The sequence below is a fragment of the Eptesicus fuscus genome, chromosome 15, assembly GCF_027574615.1.
Source record: "Eptesicus fuscus isolate TK198812 chromosome 15, DD_ASM_mEF_20220401, whole genome shotgun sequence".
Taxonomy (NCBI): Eukaryota; Metazoa; Chordata; class Mammalia; order Chiroptera; family Vespertilionidae; genus Eptesicus; species Eptesicus fuscus.
The window spans coordinates 41,161,636-41,184,330 of record NC_072487.1 but is presented as its reverse complement, the minus strand read 5'-3'; the positions used below and the strand labels follow the sequence as shown (position 1 = coordinate 41,184,330).

Here is a 22,695-nt window from a genome sequence, read left to right as displayed (position 1 = left end):
AGGCTATATAGTATAGCCCAGTGGTTGGCAAACCACGGCTTGCAAGCCACATGTGGCTCTTTGGCCCCTTGAGTGTGGCTCTTCCATAAAATACCACGTACCCTAATTAAGTTAATAACAATGTACCTAACTATATAGTTTAAGCTTAAAAAATTTGGCTCTCAAAAGAAATTTAAATCGTTGTACCGTTGATATTTGGCTCTGTTGACTAATGAGTTTGCTGACCACTGGTGTAGCCTAGGCTACAAACCTGTACAAAAGGTTAACATACAAAACAACACAAAATTAAATCAAGCACAAGAGAAAATGATGCAATCAGGAGCCTGAGTAATATGAGACATATGAGGCTGCTGACATATGAGCATGAGACATATGAGGCTGCTGCCAGAGTAACATAGCATGCTAATTTACAGCAAATTTTTTTTTTTAAGTAGAAAAAGTATACTCTAAAATAACAATAAAAACATAAAGTATAGCCCTGGCCAGGTGGCTCATTTGGTTTGAACATCATCCCATACACCAAAAGATTGTGGATTCGATTCCTGGTCAGGGTGTGTACGGAGGCAACTGATTGATGTTTCTCTCACACATTGATGTTTCTTTCTTCTCTCTCTCTCTCTCTCTCTCTCTCTCCCTCCCCTCTCTTCGTAAAATCAATAAAAAAGATATCCTCTCTAAAAAAAAATCAATAAAAATATATTTTTAAAACCACACAAAAAAATACACTCTCAGGTGAGAATTTAAAATTTTTTAAGTATAAAGTATCCTATCTAATAAAAGAGTAATATGCAAATTAACCATCACTCTGCTACACACAAGCCACGCCCACAAGCCATGCCCACCAGCCAATCAGGAGCAAATATGCAAATTAACCCCAACCAAGATGGCTGTGGCCTCTGAGCGAGCAGGAGGGAGGCTTGGGTTTCCCCAGCAATGGAGGAAGCCAAGCTTTCCACACACTCTGGCCGGCCGAGGCCTCCACTCAAGGCTATAAAGTTTCAGTTATAGAAGATAAATAAATCCAAACAGAAATGGCGGCATCCACAGAGCTGGAGAGAGCAGGAGGCTAGGGTTTCCCCTGGCGATGGAGGAAGCCAAGCTTTCTGCACACCTTGGCCGGCCCAGGCCTCCACTTAAGGCTACAAAGTTTCAATTATAGAAGATAAATAAATCCCAACAGAAATGGTTGCCGCCACGGAGCAAGCAGGAGGCTTGGCTCCACTCAAGGCTACAAAGTTTCAATTATAGAAGATAAATAAATCCCAGATACCAGAGCCTCCCCTTGGGTCCCTGGGGGGCGTGGCTGGCCAGCAAACCACCACAGGCCCCTAGCCCAGGCCGCCCCATGACCTAAGGGAACCCCCACCCTGATCCAGGACACCCTTCAAAGCAAACCATCCAGCTCCCACCCATGCACCAGGCCTCCATCCTATCTAATAAAAGAGTAATATGCAGATTGACCTTCACTCCAACACACAAGATGGCTGCCCCTATGTGGTCAAAGATGACTGCCCCCATGTGGACACAAGATGGCCACCACAAGATGGCCAGCAGGGAGGGCAGTGGGAGGGACCAGGCCTGCAAGGGAGGGCAGTTGTGGGTGATCAAGCCAGCAGGGGAGGGCATTTGGGAGGGACCAGGCCTGCAAGGGAGGGCAGTTGGGGGCGATCAAGCCTGCAGGGGAGGGCAGTTAGGGGTGACCAGGCCGGCAGAGGAGGGAAATTGGGGGCGACCAGGCCTGCAGTGAAGGGCAGTTGGGAGGGACCAGGCCTGCAGGGGAGGGCAATTAGGGGTGACCAGGCCTGCAGGGGAGCGCAGTTAGGGGCAAACAGGCTGGCAGGGGAGCAGTTAGGCATCAATCAGGCTGGCAGGGGAGTGGTTAGGAGGTGATCAGGCTGGCAGGCCGAAGCGGTTAGGGGCAATCAGGAAGGCAGGCAGGTGAGCAGTTGGGAGCCAGCAGTCCTGGATTGCTATTGGGATCGGGTCTAAATGGGCAGTCGGACATCCCTCAAGGGTTCCCAGATTGGAGAGGGTGCAGGCTGGGCTGAGGGACACCCTCTGCCCCCCCCCCCCGCCCGTGCATGAATTTCGTGCACCAGGCCTTTAGTCCTATATAATAAAAGGCTAATATGCAAATCGACTGAATGGTGGAACAACCAGTCGCTAAGATGTGCACTGACCACCAGGGGACAGACACTCAACACAGGAGCTGCCCCTGGTAGTCAGTGCACTCTCACAGGGGGAGCGCTGCTCAACCAGAAGCTGAGCTCACAGCTGGCAAGCACAGTGGCGGTGGCGGGAACATCTCCCGCCTCTGCGGCACTGCTAAGGTTGTCCAATTGCCAGCTTAGGCCCGCTCCCCCTGGGCCTAGGACGTCAGCTGGACATCCCCTGAGGACTCCCAGACTGCGAGAGGGCGCAGGCTGGGCTGAGGGACCCCCTGAGTATACAAACCTCATGCACCAGGCCTCTAGTATCCAATAATAGCAAGGGAACAGTATGTTCCCATAAAACTGGTTATATTGCTGTACCACTCATTTGGAAGCATTATTCTTTTCATTCAACAAATTATGTGCCTACCAAATGCTGGGTATTTTGCTAACTGGTATGAATACAATAAAAATTAAATCCACTTTTCAAAAAACTTATTGTCTAGCAGAAGAAACAATAATGATATTAAAGACAGGTGCTGTGTTAGGGGTATGCAAACAACACCTTAAATGAGTCTCAAATTTTTCTTATGTATTTGGTACTTAATGCAGTATACTTTCCACCATCTTTTTTTTTCTTTAGCTTTTTCCAGGGAACATTGCACCTAAGAACATTTCAAAACACACAAAATAGTTCTACATTACTGAACAGTTTTCCACTATCTTATATTAACACTGAAAATTACCTTATTATCATTGTTAAATATGGTGAGGCAATATGTTCACTGAAATATTTTTGTACCTTTGGAAATACAGGATTACTCTACAATTTCCAAATATGTATTCGTTAGATTATAACACTACCATAAAAAATAAATGAAGTCAAGTCAACATGGATTATGAGAAATCTTTAGTAAATGTCAACTAAAAAATAGAATATGAAATCATCCATATTCCATGATTACAAAAGGTATACATGTAAAAAATCATATAGAAATATGCAAAAATAAACATGCTAGGTGGATAATAATGGGTGACATGTTTTCCCTTCTTATACTAAAATGTCTTTAAATTAAGGGAGAAGAGAGATCCTTTGAGTCTCAGCAACATTAAAATAATGAAAATTTTCTTAGGCAAATGTCTAACACCAACCATAAATGCACAAAATTATGAAGACATTAATCATGTAATTTAGATGAGCTTTCAAAATACCTTGTTCCCCCACTGAAACCAACATGTTGCAATAACATTCTATAAATCCTACTACACAAACTTATCTGTACAACAAAGATATGTATATACTTTCAAATCTCAAATAATGACACTACCATCTTGTGTAAAATTTAAAGCAATAAAATTCACACAGTAATCCTATATAATAAAAGGCTAATATGCAAATCGACTAAACGGCAGAATAACCGGTCGCTGTGAAGTGCACTAACCACCAGGGGGCAGGTGCTCAACACAGGAGCTGCCCCCTGGTGGTAAGTGCACTCCCATAGGGGGAGCGCCGCTCAGCCAGAACCCAGGCTCACAGCTGGCCAGCACAGAGGCGATGGCAGGAGCCTCTCCCACCTCCGTGGCAGGCAGACATCCCCCAAGGGGTCCTGACTGCGAGAGGGCACAGGCCAGGCTGAGGAACCTTCCTCCCCTCCCCCAATGCACGAATCTTGTGCACTGGGCCTCTAATTTAAACAATAAAGTTAAAACAATAAACCAACATAATTTAAGAAACCAAACACACGTTTTTATTAAGCATTTTAAAACATCATATTCTAATTAGTTTTTGCTCAAGCAATACACATAAAATGTTTGACTTGACTTGTGGTGGTGAACACACAATACAGTGTACAGATGGTATGTTGTAAAATTGTGCACCGGAAATATTTATAATTTTGTTAACTAGTGTCAACCCAATAAATTCAATTTTTAAAAAGGGAAAAAATGTAAAGTATGAGCACCAGAAAAATAATACAGGTCAAGAACTAGCTCAATATTCAGGGCAACCTAGAAAAACTTCTGGAGTAGAAACTCAGTTTCTGATAGGTCCCTAGCCACACTATCTGGCTGACCCAGACCCTACTCGTTACACCACATATCCATGGGCAAAAAGAATACAGCAAAGATAACTAGTCAGAAACCTAAAAAACTGAGGGGTTATATGCTTTCCAGTAACCCACTGGCTCTCAATTAACTCATTTTTAACACCTAATAAGGCATATAATTTCATACATATTAGACAAAGTATATATAGACCGCACAGTATTTTTTTCATAAAATTAAGCTCCATCTAGATAAAAACACATGATTATTTTCAATTAATGCTCAAAAACGTTAAAAATATCACATTATAAGGATACTAAGCATATTATTCTGGTTGCATGTCCAGCAAGGGAAACATACAAATAAACAAAGCTTACCTATATAACCAACTTTAATTTTAAATGGTACATCCAGTTGACTCTACAAAAAATACACAGATGTAAAATATTAGTACACAACAGATGACTACTTTTTTCTTCCTAGAATTATTTAAAGGGTTTAAAGTTAACGTACACCTTCCCTTTACCTTCAATGCTTATTTAAATTTATAGATATATATATATGTCAATTTTATACCAGCATTGTTCATAAGAGCCAAAGACAGAAACAATCCAAGTGACCATCAACAGATGAAAAAAAATGTTGCATATACATACAGAATATTACTAAGCCATAAAAAGGAAAGATGTTCTGAAACATGCTACAACATGAATAAACCTTGAAGGAATTACAATGAGTAAAACAAGACAGACAAAAAAATGACAAAATAGCATGATTCCATTTATATGCGGTACCTGAAATAGGCAAATTAGTAGAAAATACATTAGTGGTTACCAGGGTCTACAGGGAAGTCTAAGAAGTTGTATCTTTTATGGTTACAGAGTTCCCTTTGGCATAAAGAAAAACTTTTAGAAACAGATACTGGTCATGGTTGCACAGCACTGTAAATGTAATTAATTGTAATTAATGCCACTCAATTCTATAGTAAAAAATTATTAAAATGATATAAAATACTGAAGATGACTGGGAAAATAAAAACATATAAAAACTAATAATAACATTATATATCAATTATACTTTAATAAATATTTCTAAAAATAACATCATATAGAAAGTAACATTAGAAGTATTTTTATATGGAGAAAATTACACTGTCAGTTTGTGCTTTTAAGAAGAGTAAGAATTCATTTTGCAAAACTCACATTTTACAAAACTTATTTTCAAAAATTTTTCTCAAAATGAAATGATTTAAAGTGAAAAAGTAAATCAGGAAAAAGTCTATAAATGCACTAACAAATTTCTTACAGTCAAAACCTACCAGGGCATTTTCTTTAATTTCAAGGTTCTTCAAGACCACAGCTCCTAAAAAAGATTATTAAAAATAAAGTTGAAATATTCAAATATTTTTCATTTTAAATGTTAGGTATACTTCATCCCTAAAATGTCATATTAAGAAAAATAATTACAAATAATGTATATAAAACAGAATTCAACTATAATTGTATTAGCTCACCTTCATTCTTCAACTAGTCTAAGATTGTATGCTTGACCAAAATGTCATTTGTTTTAAGTTATGACCTCTGAAGTTGTAGTTCCATATTTTTACACTTTAATCAGAATTATACAAATAATTAAGAAACTAGCAAGGTAATAAGATAAACAAAAAATAACACAAAAAATGAACTGAATTGTATTTAAATACACTCCCAATGAACTGGAAAGAAATTTTTAAATCCAACATCATCAAGATACAGAAACATAAACTTCCCAAACTGAAATGCAAAGAGAAAAATAAAAGAAAAAGTAATGAAACAGAATATCAAAGAATTGTAGGACAATTGTAATAGTTGTAACATATGCATAATAGGAATACCAGAAGGGGGGGGAAATGAAGTACTAATGACTGAGAAATATCCAAAATAAATAAATGATAAAGACACCAAACCATAGATCCAGGAAGCTCAAAGAACACAAAGCAAATATATATATATATCTCCAAAAAATCTACACTTAGGCATATCATAATCAAACTGAAGAAAGCCAAATACTAAGAAAAATGTTGAATATGAACCAGAAATCCCACTTCTGGGTATACATCCAAAAGAAAGAAGAACATGCTATCACAAAGATACCTGCACTCCCATGTTTATTGCAACATTATTCACAACAGCCAAATGTGTTATCAACCTAAGTGTGTACATCAACAGATGAATGAAGGTGTAATACATACACACACACACACACATACACGCAGGCACAGATATATTCAGTCACAAGAAAAAAGGAAATCCTGCCATTTTCAATAACTGGATGGATGAACTTTGGAGGGCATTATGTTTAGTAAGATAAGCCAGACACAGAAAGACAAATATTGTATGTGGGATATAAAAAAGTAGACTCAGAAACAGAGAGTAGAATGGTTGTTACTAGAGGCTGGAATGTGGGGGAATGGAATGATGTTAAAGTGTACAAACTTGCAACTAGGAAATGAGTAAGTTCTGGAGATCTAATGTACATTATAGTGATTATAGTCAACAATATTGTATTATATACTTCAAAATTGCTAAGACACTACATTTTAAATGTTCTTACCCGCCCCCCACACACACACACAAACACACACACACACAACACACACACACACACACACACACACACGATAATTATGTGGCGGGGTAAAGGTGTTAGCCAAAGCTACATACTTCAATACAGGGTGGGGCAAAAATAGGTTTACAGTTGTGAATACACAAAATCACCCACTCACAACTGTAGACCTACTTTTGCCCCACCCTGTATATAAATGTATCAAATCAACATGTTGCAAACCTTAAACTTATACCATGTAATATGTAAGTTAGATCAACAACAACAACAACAAAAATCTCAAATGAAAGCAGAGAACACACACACACAGAGACACACATCCCAGTAGAGGAACAAGGAATAACTGAATTGAAAAAATCACTAGAGGAAGTCAAAAGCTGACTCAAAGTGAAAAGAATGAATTGGCAAACTTCAAGTTATTTGAAAATACAGAAGAGCAAAAATTTTAAATAAAGAAAAGTGAACAGAGTCTAAAGGACTCAGGGAAAATTATCAAAAGAATGCATTAAGGAAGTCCAAAAGGAAGAAAAATAAAGAAAGGGGAAGAGAACTTATTTGAAGAAATAATGGCCAAAACTCCAAAATTTAAGGAAAGACATGAATATCTGAATCCAAGAATCTCAATCAAGGAACATGATAATCAAAGGCAAAGAAAGATTAAAGGCAGCAAGAAAAAAGTGACTGACATATATACAGATTCCTCAATAAGATCATCAGTAGATTCCTCTGCAGAAACCTTGCAAGTCAAAACACAGGGATGATATATTTAAAGTGCTGATGTCCACTGAGAACATTATATCCAGCAAAATATCCTATCTACTTCAAAAATGAATATAAAATTAAGTTCTCTGGAAAAATACGTCAAGGCAGAGGAGAAAAATGGCGGCAGAATAGACAGATGTGTTCCGAGTCTTGTCCCGGAGCAGAAAGAAAGAGCAGCTGAGGGTCACACGGGGAGTGTTAGTGAGTTGAGGGAGAGCTGGACTCCAGGAGAAGGTGGGGGACTACTGGACGGGGTTCCCCTGACCTGGCAGCCCACACTGCGGCTGGGTCCCCTCTAGGAGCTACGGGCTCGGACGCGGAAACCGCGCAATCTTAAAAGATAAAGTGGATCTTATCAGAAGCCTGAAAATCCACAACTGCGGCAACCACCGAACAGCTGTGAGCTTCCCCTCGATAATAACTTTAAATGTAAATGGATTACATGCCCCAATCAAAAGACATAGGGTAACAGATTGGATAAGAAAACAAGACCCATATATCTGCTGTCTACAAGAAACCCACCTCAGAAAAAAAGATGCACACAGACTGAGGTGGGATGGAAAAAAAGGTTTTCCAGGCGAATGGAAATGAAAAAAAAGCTGGGGTAGCAATACTTATATCTGACAAATTAGATCTCCAAGTGAAGGACATAACAAGAGATAAGGAAGGCCACTTCATAATACTAAAGGGAGCAATCCAACAGGAAGAAATAACTCTGGTAAACATATAGGCACCCAATACAGGAGCACCCAAATACATAAAAAAAACTCCTGGAGGATATCAAGGGAGAGATTAACAGCAATACAATCATAGTAGGAGACTTTAATACCCCACTATCACCATTGACAAATCCTCTAAACAAAAAATCAGCAAAGAAACATCATCCTAAATGACTCACTAGACCAGATGGAATTAATTGACATCTTCAGAACATTTCACCCAAAAGCCACAGAATATACATGCTTCTCAAGTGCACATGGGTCATTTTCAAAGAGAGAACATATGTTGGGACATAGGCAAAGTCTCTTCAAATTCAAGAAGACAGAAATCATACCAAGCATCTTCTCAGATTACAGTGGCATAAAACTGGAAATCAACTACAATAAAAACAATCCAAAGAAATCAAACACATGGAGACTATATAGCATGCTATTAAACAATGACTGGGTCACCAGAGAGATCAAGGAAGAAATAAAAAATATCATGGCAACAAATGACAATGAAAACACAACAATCCAAAATCTATGGGACACAGCGAAAGCAGTCTTCAGAGGGAAGTTCATAGCTCTACAAGCCTACTGGAAAAAAACAAGAAACAATGGTAATAAATTACCTAACCCTACAACTCAAAGAGTTAGAGGGAGAGCAACAAGAAAAGCCCAGTGTAAGCAGAAGGAAGGAAATAATAAAGATCAGAGCGGAGATAAACGACATAGAGACCAAAGAAACAATACAAAAGATCAACAAAACCAAGAGCTGGTTCTTTGAAAGGATAAACAAGATTGATGAACCTCTAGCCAGGCTCACCAAGAAGCAAAGAGAGAGGACCCAAATAAACAAAATCAGAAATGAAAGAGGTGAAATAACAACAGACCTCGCCGAAATACAAAGGATTGTTAAAAAAATACTACGAACAACTCTACTCCAACAAACTAGACAACCTGGAGGAAATGGACATATTCCTAGAAAAATATAACCTTCCAAAACTCAATCAGGAAAAATCTAAACAGCTCAACAGGCCAGTAACTATGGAAGAACTTGAAGCAGTCATCAAAAAGCTTCTGGCAAACAAAAGCCCGGGGCCATATGGCTTCACAGGAAAGTTTTACCAAACATTCAAGGAAGAACTAAAACCTATCCTCCTCAGACTATTCCAAAAAATTCAAGAGGAAGGAACACTTCCAAGCTCCTTTTATGAAGCCAGCATCACACTAATACCAAAACCAGATAAAGACAACACAATGAAAGAGAATTACAGGCCAATATTCCTCATGAGCATAGATGCCAAAATCCTCAACAAAATTCTAGCTAAACAGCTCCAGCAGTACATCAGAAAGATATTACACTATGACCAAGTAGGATTTATCCCAGGAATGCAAGGATGGTACTATATCCGCAAATCAATAAATGTGATACATCACATAAACAAATTGAGAGATAAAAATCACATAGTCATATCAATTGATGCAGAAAAAGCATTTTACAAAATCCAACACCCTTTCTTGATAAAAACTCTCAACAAGGCGGGAATAGAAGGATCATACCTCAACATAATAAAAGCTATATATGATACACCCACAGCAAACATCATACTCAATGGGCAAAAACTAAAACCATTTCCCCTAAGAACAGGAACAAGACAGGGATGCCCACTCTCACCACTCCTGTTTGACATAGTACTGGAAGTATTAGCCATTGCAATTAGACAAGAAGAAGAAATAAAAGGCATCCATATTGGACAAGAGGAAGTAAAGCTGTCCTTATTTGCAGATGACATGATATTGTATATAAAAAACCCAAACGACTCCATCAAAAAAACTAATAGACTTAATAAATGAATTCAGCAATGTAGCAGGATACAAAATTAATGCCAAGAAATCTATGGCCTTTCTATACACCAATAGTGAAATTACAGAAAGAGAGACTAAAAAAGCAATCCCATTTACCATCGCACCAAAAAAATTAAGATACCTAGGAATAAACTTAACTAAGGAGGTAAAAGACCTATACGCGGAAAACTACAGGACACTGAAAAAAGAGATAGAGGAAGATGTAAACAGATGGAAGAACATACCATGTTCATGGATTAGTAGAATCAACATCATTAAAATGTTCATACTACCCAAAGCAATCTACAGATTCAATGTACTCCCCATTAAAATGCCAACGGCATATTTCACAGACCTAGAAAGAACTCTCCAAAAATTCATATGGAATAAAAAAAGACCCCAAATAGCCACAGCAATCCTGAGAAAGAAGAATAAAGTAGGAGGGATCTCAATACCAGATTTCAAGCTGTATTACAAAGCCACTATTCTCAAAACAGCCTGGTACTGGCACAAACAGATCAATGGAACAGAATAGAGAATCCAGATATCAACCCAAACCACTATGCTTAATTAATATTTGACAAAGGAGTCATGAACATACAATGGAGTCAAGACAGTCTCTTCAATAAATGATGTTGGGAAAATTGGACAGATACATGCAAAAAAATGAAACTAGATCACCAACTTACACCATACACAAAAATAAACTCAAAATGGATACAGGACTTAAACATAAGACGGGAAACCATAAAAATACTAGAGGAATCCACAGGCAGTAAAATCTCAGACATATGCCGAAAGAACTTCTTCACTGATACTGCCCCTAGGGCAATGGAAGCTAAAGAGAAAATAAACAAATGGGACTACATCAAAATAAAAAGCTTTTTTACAGCAAAAGAAACCATCAACAAAACAACAAGAAAGCCCACTGTATGGGAGAACATATTTGCAAATGTTATCACTGACAAAGGTTTAATCTCCAACATCTACAGGCACCTTATACAACTTAATAAAAGGAAGATAAATGATCCAATAAAAAAATGGGCAACTGACCTAAATAGAATCTTTTTCAAAGAAGACAGAAGGAAGGCCAAGAGACACATAAAAACATGCTCAAAGTCACTAATTATCCGAGAGATGCAAATCAAAACGACAATGAGATACCATCTCACAACTGTCAGAATGGCTATCATCAACAAATCAACAAACGACAAGTGTTGGCGAGGATGTGGAGAAAAAGGAACACTCGTGCACTGCTGGTGGGAATGCAGACTGGTGCAGCCACTGTGGAGAACAGTATGGAGTTTCCTCAAAAAACTGAAAATGGAACTCCCATTTGACCCAGTAATCCCACTCCTAGGAATATATCCTAAGAAACTAGAAACACCAATCAGAAAGGATATATGCACTCCTATGTTCATAGAAGCACAATTTACAATAGCTAAGATTTGGAAACAGCCTAAGTGCCCGTCAGCAGATGACTGGATCAGAAAACTATAGTACACTACACAATGGAATACTATGCTGCCATAAAAAAAGGAATTCTTACCATTTGCAGCAACCTGGATGGAATTGGAGAACATTATGCTAAGTGAAATAAGCCAGTCAATGAAAGAAAAATACCACATGATCTCACTCATTTATGGATAATAAAGAACATTATAAACCGTTGAACAAATAGATAGAGACAGTAAAGCATCAACAGACTGTCAAATTACAGCGGGAAGGTTAGTGAGAGGTGGGGGAGATAAGAGATCAACTGAAGGACTTGTATGCATGCATATAAGCATAACCAATGGACGCAAAACGCTGGGGAGTGAGGGCATGTATGGGAGTGGGGGGGGGGGGCCAATGGTAAAATATGTACACATATAATACCTTAATAAAAAAATTAAAAAATTAAATTCTCAAAATTAAAAAAAAAAATTCTGAGGAAGTAATTACCAGTTATCTACTTTACAAGAAATTTTAAAGGGAGTCCAAGTTGAAAAAGTATTAAATAGCAACTTAAAACCATATGAAAAAATATAAAGTTCTACAGTAAAGGTAAATACATCGACAAGTATTAAAAAAAAAAGTATAATTTTACTTTATAATTCCACTTTTTGTTCTCTTACAGAAATTAAAAGACAAGGAATAAAGAATATAAGTCTATGTCAATCCTATATAATAAAAGGGTAATATGCAAATTGACCCTAATGGCGGAACGACCAGGAATGACTTGTTGCTATGACACACAGTGATCACCAGGGGGCAGATGCCCAAGGCAGGAGCTGCCCCCTGGTGGTCGATGCACTCCCACAGGGGGAGCTGCGCTCAGCCATAAGCCAAGCTGATGGCTCCAAGCACAGCGGAGGTGGCAGGAGCCTATCCTGCCCCCTTGGAAGTGCTAAGGATGTCTGACTGCCAGCTTAGGCCCAATCCCCCTGGGCGTGGGCCTAAGCTGGCAGGTGAACATCCCATAAAGTCCCAGGCTGCCAGATGGATGTCTGACTGCCAACTTAGGCACAATCCCCCAAGGAGCGGGCCTAACCTGGCAGGTGGACATCCCTCGAGGGCTCTTGGGCTGCCAGAGGGATGTCTGACTGCCAGCTTAGGCCCCATCCCCTGGGGAGCGGGCCTAAGCCGGCAGGTGGACATCCCCCTAGGGGTCCCGGACTGCGAGAGGGCACAGGCTGGGCTAAGCAACCCCCCGAGTGCACGAATTTTCGTGCACCAGGCCTCTAATAGGTACATGATATATAATGTGTCATTTGTTACATCAATAACAAAGATGGGGAGGCGAGCTGTAAAGAACTAAAGTTACTGATAAGTTAAGTTAGTATCAGGTTACAATATATTGTTATAAGCTTAAAATATATTTTATCCATATGGAACCACAAAGAAAACATTGATAGAATATACACAAAAAAATAAGGGAATCAAAACATGTCACTACAAAAAAACTGACAACACAAAGGAGTTGGGGGGAGGGGAATGACACAAAAAGTTAAAAGACATAAAGAAAACAATGAACAAAATGGCAATAAGCCCTTCCCTATCAGTAATTATTTTAAATGTAAATAAACCCCACAACCAAAAGACAAAGATAGGCAGAAATTATTTAGAAAAATAGGATTCCAATATATGCTGTCCACAGAAATTCACTTTAGCTTTAATGACACACATTGGTTGAAAGTAAACAAATGGAAAAAGATTTCCCATGCAAACAATAACCAAAAGAAGGCAGAGATGTATGAATGTGTACATGTGTGCACGTGCACCGCCATATGCCATATGGCACTGAGACGGCTCCAAATCCTGGTTACCACATGAATATGTGATATCCACTATGTCCTATCCTCAGTAGCCCTGCTCAGCTCCTGAAGACTCATGCCTATGGCTTCTTTTATGAAGTCAATCCATCTCATATGTGGTTTTTCCCTCTTCTCCTGCTGCCTTCTATTTTTCTTTCAGAATTATTGTCTTTTCCAAAGAATCCTGCCTTCTCATGATATGAGCAAAACAGAACAGCTTCAGTTTTGCCGTTTTTGCCTCCAGCAATGTTTCAGGCTTAATTTGCTCAAGGACCTACTTGTTCATCTTTCTGGTGGTTCAGGGTATCCATAGAGCTCTCCCCCAACACCGTATTTCAAATGTCATCTTTTTCCCCTATCAGCCTTCATTGTCCAGCTTTCTCATCCACACATAGTAATTTAGAATATGAGGGTGAGGATGATCTTAACCTTGGTCTCTAACGATACATCTGTGATCTTTCCTAATTCTTTCATTGCTGCCCTTCCGAATCTTGGCCTTCTCTTGATTTCTTGGGTGCTATCTCCACTTGAATTGATGACTAAACCAAAGTAAGCGAAATCTTCAACAATTTCAATATCTACACAGTCTATGTTAAAGTTGTGTATTTCTTCTGTAATCATGATTTTTGTCTTGAAGTTCAAATGCTGTCCTGCTTTGGCACTTTCTCCTTTCAATTTCATAAATCATTTCAAACCATTGCTGCTTTCAGGCAGTAAGATGTTCACCTGCATATTTTAAGTTATTGATGTTTCTTCCACCAATTTTCACTCCTTCTTACTCTAAGTCTAGGCCAGTTTTTCATATATTTTCTTGCAAAGATTTATAAAGTAGGGAGATAAAATGTACTCCTGTCTGCTAATATAGGAAATCATTCTGCCTCTCCATATTCTGTCCTGACAGTGGCTTCCTGCCCACAACAAGAGGTTATGCATCAGAACAAGCAAGTGCTGAATCATACCCATTTCTTTCAGAGAATCCACAGCTTTTCATGACCCACACAAAAGCTTTACTATAGTCTGTAAAACACAGACTAACCTTCATCTGGCAGCACTTGTTCTACATATGGTGGAAGCCTTTGCTGCATCACCTTGAGCATCACTTTATTTGTGTGGGGAAATTAGGGTAATGGTCCTATAGTTACTGTATTCCTAAGCATCTCCTTCCTTAAAAATTGGGATGTATGTTGACCATTTCCAGTCTGTAGGCCATTATTTTATTTTCCATATTTACTGACATATTCTTGTTAGGGCCTTGACAGATTCCGTCTCTGTAGCTTGAAATAATTCTATTGGTATTCCATCTAACTGGTAATTTAGTTCTTCCCAATACTTTCAGGGAAGTTTTCACTTCACTTTCTAGAATTACAGGTTCTTTCTCATAAGAATCTTCTTCAAAACTATGTCCTACTTTTCTCTTTTCTGTACATATTTTTCAATATACTGTTTCCACCTTCCCTTTAATTTCTCCTGGTCAGAATATGTGCTTCCGTGGTAACTGTTCAGCCTTACTATTCTAAATTTGAATTTTGTTTTATTTTTTTTAATCATCTGGTCACTTGTTTTTCCTTTTTTATTGTTGTCTTCTATCTTCTTACATTGACTATTGAAATAGTTCCCTTTACCTCTACGTGATAGTGGTTGAAAAACTATATTCAGGGTTTTGCCACCTTTTTACTTTTGCCTCTTGCCTGTCTTTAACAATTTTTAGTGTTTTTTCCTTCAACCATCTTGATTTTTCCTTCCAGTATTGTTTTTTCTCGTCTTCCATAATAATATTTCTAGTTTTAGTCCACACTTCTTCTGGTAGTCAGTCAATCAAGTTTAACCGTCTGTTTTTTATGTGGACTTCAAATCCATCATGAATGTTATTCACATTATATTTTGAAAGTATAATTATTTTCACGCTCTTCTTCAGCTTTATTCTAATGTTTGATATTAACAGTTGGTGGTCAGTGCCTCAATCTGCTTCTGTTCTTGTTTTAGTGGAGAGAATACAGCTTCTCCATCTCCTGCTTCCAATTACACAGTCTTTTTTATTTCTGTATTAACCATCTGGTGATGTCCATATATAGTCTTCTGTTCAGCTGTTTGAGCCATGTGTTTGTAATGAACAAGTTGCTGGGTTCACAGAAATCCACAAGCCAATTTCCTGCTTCATTTCTGATCCCTCATTTCCTACTTTTGCATTCCAATCACCTATAATTATCAGCATGTTTGTTTTTTTGAAGTGTGATCAAATTCTTCTTGGATATTGGCATGAGCTTCTGATTTCATCTTCAGCATATAATTAGGAGCACAGACTTGAGTGAGCGTTTATGTTAATAGGTTTCCCTATAAGTCTCATCAATATTACTTGGTCAGACTTTACAGTGTAGCCCCTAAATGCCTGTCCTCTAGTGAAGCCTCAGTAGTGAAGCCACTCCATTTCTTCTGAGTTTGTCTTGTCCAGAGTAGAACACTTTGTAGTTGTCTGACTGGAAATGTTGCATTCCAGTCCACTTTAGCTCACTAACTCCAAGCACTGCAATGTTTAGATGTTCCATTTCTTCCTTTATAATTTTCATTTTACCTTGGTTCATACTTGTTACATTCCATGTTCTAATTGAATGCGTTGTACAGCACTGTACTTTCCTTTTGCCTTTGTGCACATGAGCCACTAGACGTCCTTCTGGCTTTGGTCTAGCTATGTTATTAGCAACAATGCTATTCCCAAGTAATCATTTGAGTACTCTCTGACCTGGAACTCTCTACCTTTCAGCACTATCTCATATTTCATTTTGGACTGTCTCATCATAGGGTTTTCAAGGTAAGATAAAATGGAAAAACTAAGAAAATGCAGCAGTGGTTTACCATTGTCTTTTGCTGTGCAGTGTAGGAGTCCAAACCACATGTGTCTGGGTCCAGGGTGGTGTAATCACCAGACAGACTCATACAAAATGTAGGTGCCCCTGTGGGTAGCAGAGATAGCTATACTAATATTAAACAAAATAGGCTGCAAGTCAAAGCCACTATGACAGGCAAAGAAGGATAGTCTATGATGACAAAAGGGTCAATTCACTAAAAAGATACAATAATTGTAAACAAATATATATCAGAGCTCAAAAACGTATGATGCAAACATTGACAGAAATTAAAAGAGAAACAGATAGCTCTACAATAATACTAGGAGGGTTCAATATACTGGTACATCTTTAATAATGGATAGAAAAAAACAGACAGAATATTAACAAGGAAATAAGACTAATTGAAATTAATCCTATATAATAAAGAGGGAATATGCTAATTGACCATCACTCTGTCACAAAGATGGCTGCACCACAGCTGAGGCCAAGTTCTCTTAAGGAGTCCCCAGCAATCAGCAGGGACCTGAGGCTACGCCCTACCCCGCCCCAATGGGGCTTGACAGGGTACCTCAGGCCATGCCCCCCCACCCAATAAGGCTTGACAGGGGACCTCAGGCCTCGCCCTCCACCCGGCAGAGTTTGACAGGGGACCTCAGGCCGTGACCCCCACCCGGCAGGGCTTGACAAGGGACCTCAGGCCATGCCCCTCACCTGGCAGGGCTTGACAGGGACCTCAGGCCTCAATCCCTGCCCCGGCACCAGGCCAGGGGACCTCAGGCTGCACCCCCACCCCAGCACTGGGCCAGGGGACCTGAGGCCGTGCCCCCCTGCCTGGCAGGGCTTGACAGGGGTCCTCAGGCCATGCTCCCCACCGCGCCCCCAGCTCAGTGAGACTTGACGGGGGACCTGAGACTACGCCCCCCTGCCAGTGGGGCTTGACTGGGGACCTCAGGCCATGGCCCCCACCCGGCAGGGCTTGACAGGGGACCTCAAGGCACACCCCCTCCACCCCATCTGGGGGACCTCAGGCCACACTCCCATCCTGGCACCAGGCCAGGGGCCCTGAGGCTATGCCCCCTGCCCAACGGGGCTTGACAAGGGTAGGACTGGCCGGGTCTGGATCTAGCCCAATGGGGGTAGGCAGCCAGGTCTGGGTCTCACGCGATTTTGAGGCACATATGGGTAGGCAGGGACTTGACTCTGGGTCCCCCTTTTAATGTGCACGAATTTCGCACACCAGGCCACCAGTATATATATAAAACATTCTACTCGACAACAGCAGAATACACAATTTTCTCAAGTGCACATGGAACTTTCTATAGGATAGGTCACATATTAGATGACAAATCTGAATAAATATTAAAAGATTAAAATCATATAAGGTATCTTTTCTGATAACAATGGAATGATTCTAGAAATTAATAGAAGGAAAACTAAAAATTCCAAAAACTTAACACCTTTTTAAAAACATGATTTTAGTAATTTCAGAGAAGAAGGGAGAGGGAGAGAGAAATAGAAACATCAATGATGAGAGAGAATCATTGACTGGCTGCCTTCTGCATGCCCCACACTGGGGATCAAGCCTGCAACCAGGGCATGTGCCCTGACCAGGAATTGAAATGTGACCTCCTGATTCACAGCTTGATGCCCAACCACTAAATCATGCCAGCAGGGCAACACACTTTTTTTGTTGTTGTTGTTAATCCTAATCTGAGGATATTTTTCCATTGATTTTTAGAGAGAATGGAAGAGAGAGGGAAAGACAGAGAGAAACATCGATGTGAAAGAAACACATCAATTGGTTGCCTTCTGCATGAGCCTCGACCAGGGCCCAGGCCGAGGAGGAACCTCCAATTGAGGTACATGCCCTTGACTGGAATTGAACCCAGGATCCTTAGGTCCACAAGCCGATGCTCTATACACTGAGCCAAATCAGCTAAGGCCAAGCAACACACTTTTAAACAAGCAATGAGTCAAAGAAGAAATCACAAGAAAAATGTAAAAGCAAGAAAAATTAAAATGAAAACACAACATACCAAAATTTGTAGGATACAGCAAAAGCTGCCCTGGGAAAGAAATTTATAGCTATGTCTATGTTAAAAAAAGAATACATAACCCAAATCAACAACCTAAATCTGCACCTTAAAGAAATAGAAAAGTATTAAACCCAAAGCTACCAGAGACCAAAATAATAAAGAATATAATAGAGATAAGCAAAATAGCAATAAGAAAACCAATAGAAAAATTGATGAAATCAAAAGTGGGTCTTCAAATAAAGCAACAAAATTGACAAATCTTTAGATAGGCTAAGAAGAAAGGAAAGAAGAGTCAAATAACTAAGATAAAAAAATGGGACACTACTACCAATTCTACAGATATAAAAAAAGATTATAAGAGAGCAGTATTAACCCTTTGCACTCACTTGCTTTTTTCTTGATTCCTTTATTCTAATGCTAACCGTGTCAAGTCACACTCGACATCGGAGTGCAAAAGGTTAAGTACCGTATTTTCCGGCGTATAAGACGACTTTTTAACACAGGAAAATCTTCTATATGCCCAGTCATCATATACGCCAGAAAATACGGTACTATTATGTCAATAAGTTGGATAACCTATATGAAATGGATACAACCCTGGAAACACAACTTTAAAACTAATAAATCTTAAAAATATTGATAGAAAGCTATAATTAGTAAGAAGATTTTTACCAATAATCAAGAACCTCACAACAACAACAAAAAGCCCAAGAACAGATGGATTCACTATGAATTCTACCAAACATCCTATATAATAAAAGCCTAATATGCAAATTGTTCAACCGGGAGTTCAACCGCTTGCTATGATGAGCGCTGACCACCAAGGGGTGGCACGGAACATGGTGGGCATCGGTGGAGGCGCTGCTGGCCCTGACCAGAGTGGGACCAGGGTGAGATGGTGAGCAGGTGGCACCAGGCCAAGGTGGGTGAAAGTGGGAGCCCGGTTGCCCTGCTGACTGATTGCCCTGCAGATGGCAACCAGTGGCGGTGGCAGGGGGAGGAGGGGGGCAGGGCTGCTGTCTGTCTCCCAGACACTGAGGGAGCCGGGCAGGCGTGAGGAGGGCCCAGCCCCATTGATCACCCTGCAGGTGGGATGGTAGAGCAGGTGAGGGGGTGGTGCCAGGCCACGGCGGGGGGCCAGGCAGGGCCGCAAAGTTTTGAGGCTGGGGGCACGAGCTGGGGCTGCAAGCTTGGAGGCATGAGTGGGGCCCGATCCCCACAGGCCACCCTGAGGGACCCTGCCAGTGCATTAATTCGTGCACCAAACCTCTAGTGTAAAAAAAAACACACCAATCTTCTGCAAACTTCCAAAAAAACTGAAGTGAAAGAAATACTTCCCAACTCAATCTATGAGGGCAGCATTAATTTAATACCAAAGCCACATAACATATCCAAAAATTAACTCAAAATGGATCAAAGATTTAAATGTCAGGCCTTCAAATTATAAAACTCTTAGAAGAAAGCATAGGTAAAAAGTTCCATGACACTGGATTTGGCAATGATTTCTTTGATATGACACCAAAAGCACAAGAAATAATACCAAAAAAATAGATGATTTGGATTTCAACTTTTGTGCATCATAGGAAATTATTAACAGCACAAAGGTAACACATGGAATGGGAGAAATATTTACAAATCATATATCCAGAATATATAAAGAACTCCTATAACTCAACAACAACGAAAAGCAATTAAAGAATGGCCAAAGGTCCTGAATAGACATTTGTCCAAAGAAGAGATACAAATGGCCAATAAACACAGGAAAAGATGTTCAACATCACTAATCATTAGGGAAATGTGAACCTCACACTCATTAGGATGGCTTTTATCAACAAAACAGAAAATAAACATTTCCGAACATGTGAAGAAATTAGAACCCTGTGCACTGTTGGTAAGAATATAGTAAAATGGCGCAGCCTCTATGGAAAGTAGTATGCAGTTTCTCAAAAATAAAAATAAAATTACCAGCAATTCCACTGGGAGGTATATACCCAAAATATTTCAAAACAGGGACTTAAAAAGGTATTTGTATACTTAAGTCTATAGCAGCATTATTCACAATAGCCAAAAGATGGAAGCAACCCATGTATCCATTGACAGATGGACTGAGAAACAAAATGTGGTATATACATACAATGGAATATTATTCAGCCTTAAAAATAACTGAAACTCTGACTCAGGCAACAACAAAAATGAACCTTGAAGAGGTTAAGTGAAATAAACCAGACACAAAAGGACAAATATTGTATGGTAACACTTATATGAAGTACCTATCCCAGTCAAACACAGAGAGACAGAAAATATCATGGTAGTAATAGGGGTGAAGGAAAATATGAAGTTACTGCTTAACTAGAGGCCCAATGCACAAAATTCATGCATGGGAAGGGTCCCTAGGCCTGGCCGGCAATCAGGGCCGATCTGTGGGGCAACCGGTGGGGTGATCGGCGGGGAGTCCCCGCTGATACCCGCCTTGGCAGGCCTGGAGCCGCCCACTCGCTGGCCCTGCCCCGCACCGCCACTGCCGGTCACTTCCCTCTGCAGGGTGACTAGTGGGGTGATTGGGGGTCCCACACTGGCACCCGCCTTGGCTAGCCTGGGGCCTGCAGGCTTGCAGCAGCTCCTGCATTGAGCATCTGCCCCCTGGCAGTCACTGCACATCATAGTGACCGGTCGTTCCGCCATTTGGTCAATTTGCTTATTAGGCTTTTATTACATAGGATGGGTGTAATATTTCAGTGTTGTGAAATAAAGAGTTCTAAAGATAGATGGTGGTGATGGTTATAGAATAATGTGAATATACTCAATGCCAGTGAACTATACTAGTAGACTTAAAAATGGTTAAGATGACAAATTTTATGTTGTATCTTAGCACATTTTTTGAAAGGGGGAGAGGGTAAAAAGAAATACTTTCTAGGCACAAAAACTAATGGAATTTTTGCTAGTAGACCTCCCTTACAAGAAGTGTTAATAGTTTTCAGATTAAAAAAAAAAATGACATAGGTCAGAAACTCTGATCCATAAGAACATGAGAAAAGAAATAAAGAAAAATAAAGTTAAGCCTTTTGTTTCCTTATTCTGAATAATTTAATGAAAAATTGTTCAAAACAATAACAGCATCAGTGAACTGAGTATAACTTATGAATAACTGAAATAAATGACAGCAACATTATAATGGGCAGAAGGAATAGATTGGGTTGCTCTATCATAAGGTACCTCCAATTATTTGTGAAGCAGTATAGTGTTATTAAAAGTGGAATTAGATTAAATGTATAATGCAATTCTAGGCCAACCATTCAAAAAATTTAAATAAGTATAACTGATATGCTAAGAGAATAAAAAAATTAACTCATACAAAATGCTCAATTAAAACCAGAGAAAGCAGGAAAAAAAAGAGGAAGATTTTAAAAGCAAAGACATGCAACAAATAGAAGAGCTACAAATATGATAGCTATAAATCCATTAATCTAACTATAATCACTTTAGAGAAAATAATGATCTTAACATAATAATTAAGAAACAGAGATTTGACAGAGTGGATAAGAAAACATAACTCAACTATAGCCCTGGCCAGGTAGCTCTGTTGGTTAGAGCGTATTCCCCATTATCCAAGATTGTCTGTGGGTTCAATCCCTGGTCAGGGCACATACAAGAATTAACCAATGAATTCATAAATAAGTGGGTCAGTAGTTCAATGTTTCTCTCCTCCTTCCTCTCTCTCTAAAAATCAATAAATAAAATTTTAAAAAGATTTTAAACACCAACTATAAGGTATCTACTAGAAATCACTCTAAATATAAACACTAAATTAAAAATAAAGGGAGGGATCTAATTGAAACTTACAGAGTATTTCATCCAAACAGCAGCAGAATACATATTCTTCTCAAGTTCACATGGAGTATTCACCAAGATAGACCACACTCTGGGCCATAAAACATACCTTAACAAATTTAAATGAATAGTCATACAAAGTTTGCTTTCAGACCACAACAGAATTGAATTAGAAATTGGTAACAGAAAAAAGATGAAAAATCCTAAAATATGTGAATATTATTAAATAAACATTAGTTTTAAATAACACATAGATCAGAGAAGACATTTTTAAAAAAAAAGGCTGGTACAATACTTGTAAATAAATAAATGTGATACATCACATAAATAAATTGAAAGACAAAAACCATATCATATAAATAGACACAGAAAAAGCATTCAATAAAATTCAACACCCATTTCTGATAAAAACTCTCAGGAAAGTGGGAATAGAAGAATCATACCTCAACATAATAAAGGCCATATATGACAAACCTACAGCCAGCATTATTCGCAATGGGCAAAAACTAAAAGCATTCCCCCTAAGAACAGGAACAAGACAGGGAAGTCCGCTTTCACAACTTATTCAAAATAATACTGGAAAT

At 39.2% G+C, this 22,695-nt stretch overlaps 1 protein-coding gene across 3 annotated transcripts in view; it reads right to left on the bottom strand.

Annotated features, from left to right (window-relative positions):
* Positions 1–22,695, bottom strand: part of VPS13A (vacuolar protein sorting 13 homolog A) — a 220,370-nt gene that overhangs the window by 181,330 nt on the left and 16,345 nt on the right. For all 3 annotated transcript variants that reach the window (XM_008142061.3, XM_008142063.3, XM_008142064.3), the window contains exons 2-3: positions 5,512–5,555; positions 4,571–4,613 (exon numbers count right to left, since the gene is read on the bottom strand). In XM_008142061.3, the coding sequence (XP_008140283.2) occupies positions 4,571–4,613; positions 5,512–5,555 (87 nt within the window). The remainder of the gene's footprint in view (positions 1–4,570; positions 4,614–5,511; positions 5,556–22,695) is intronic.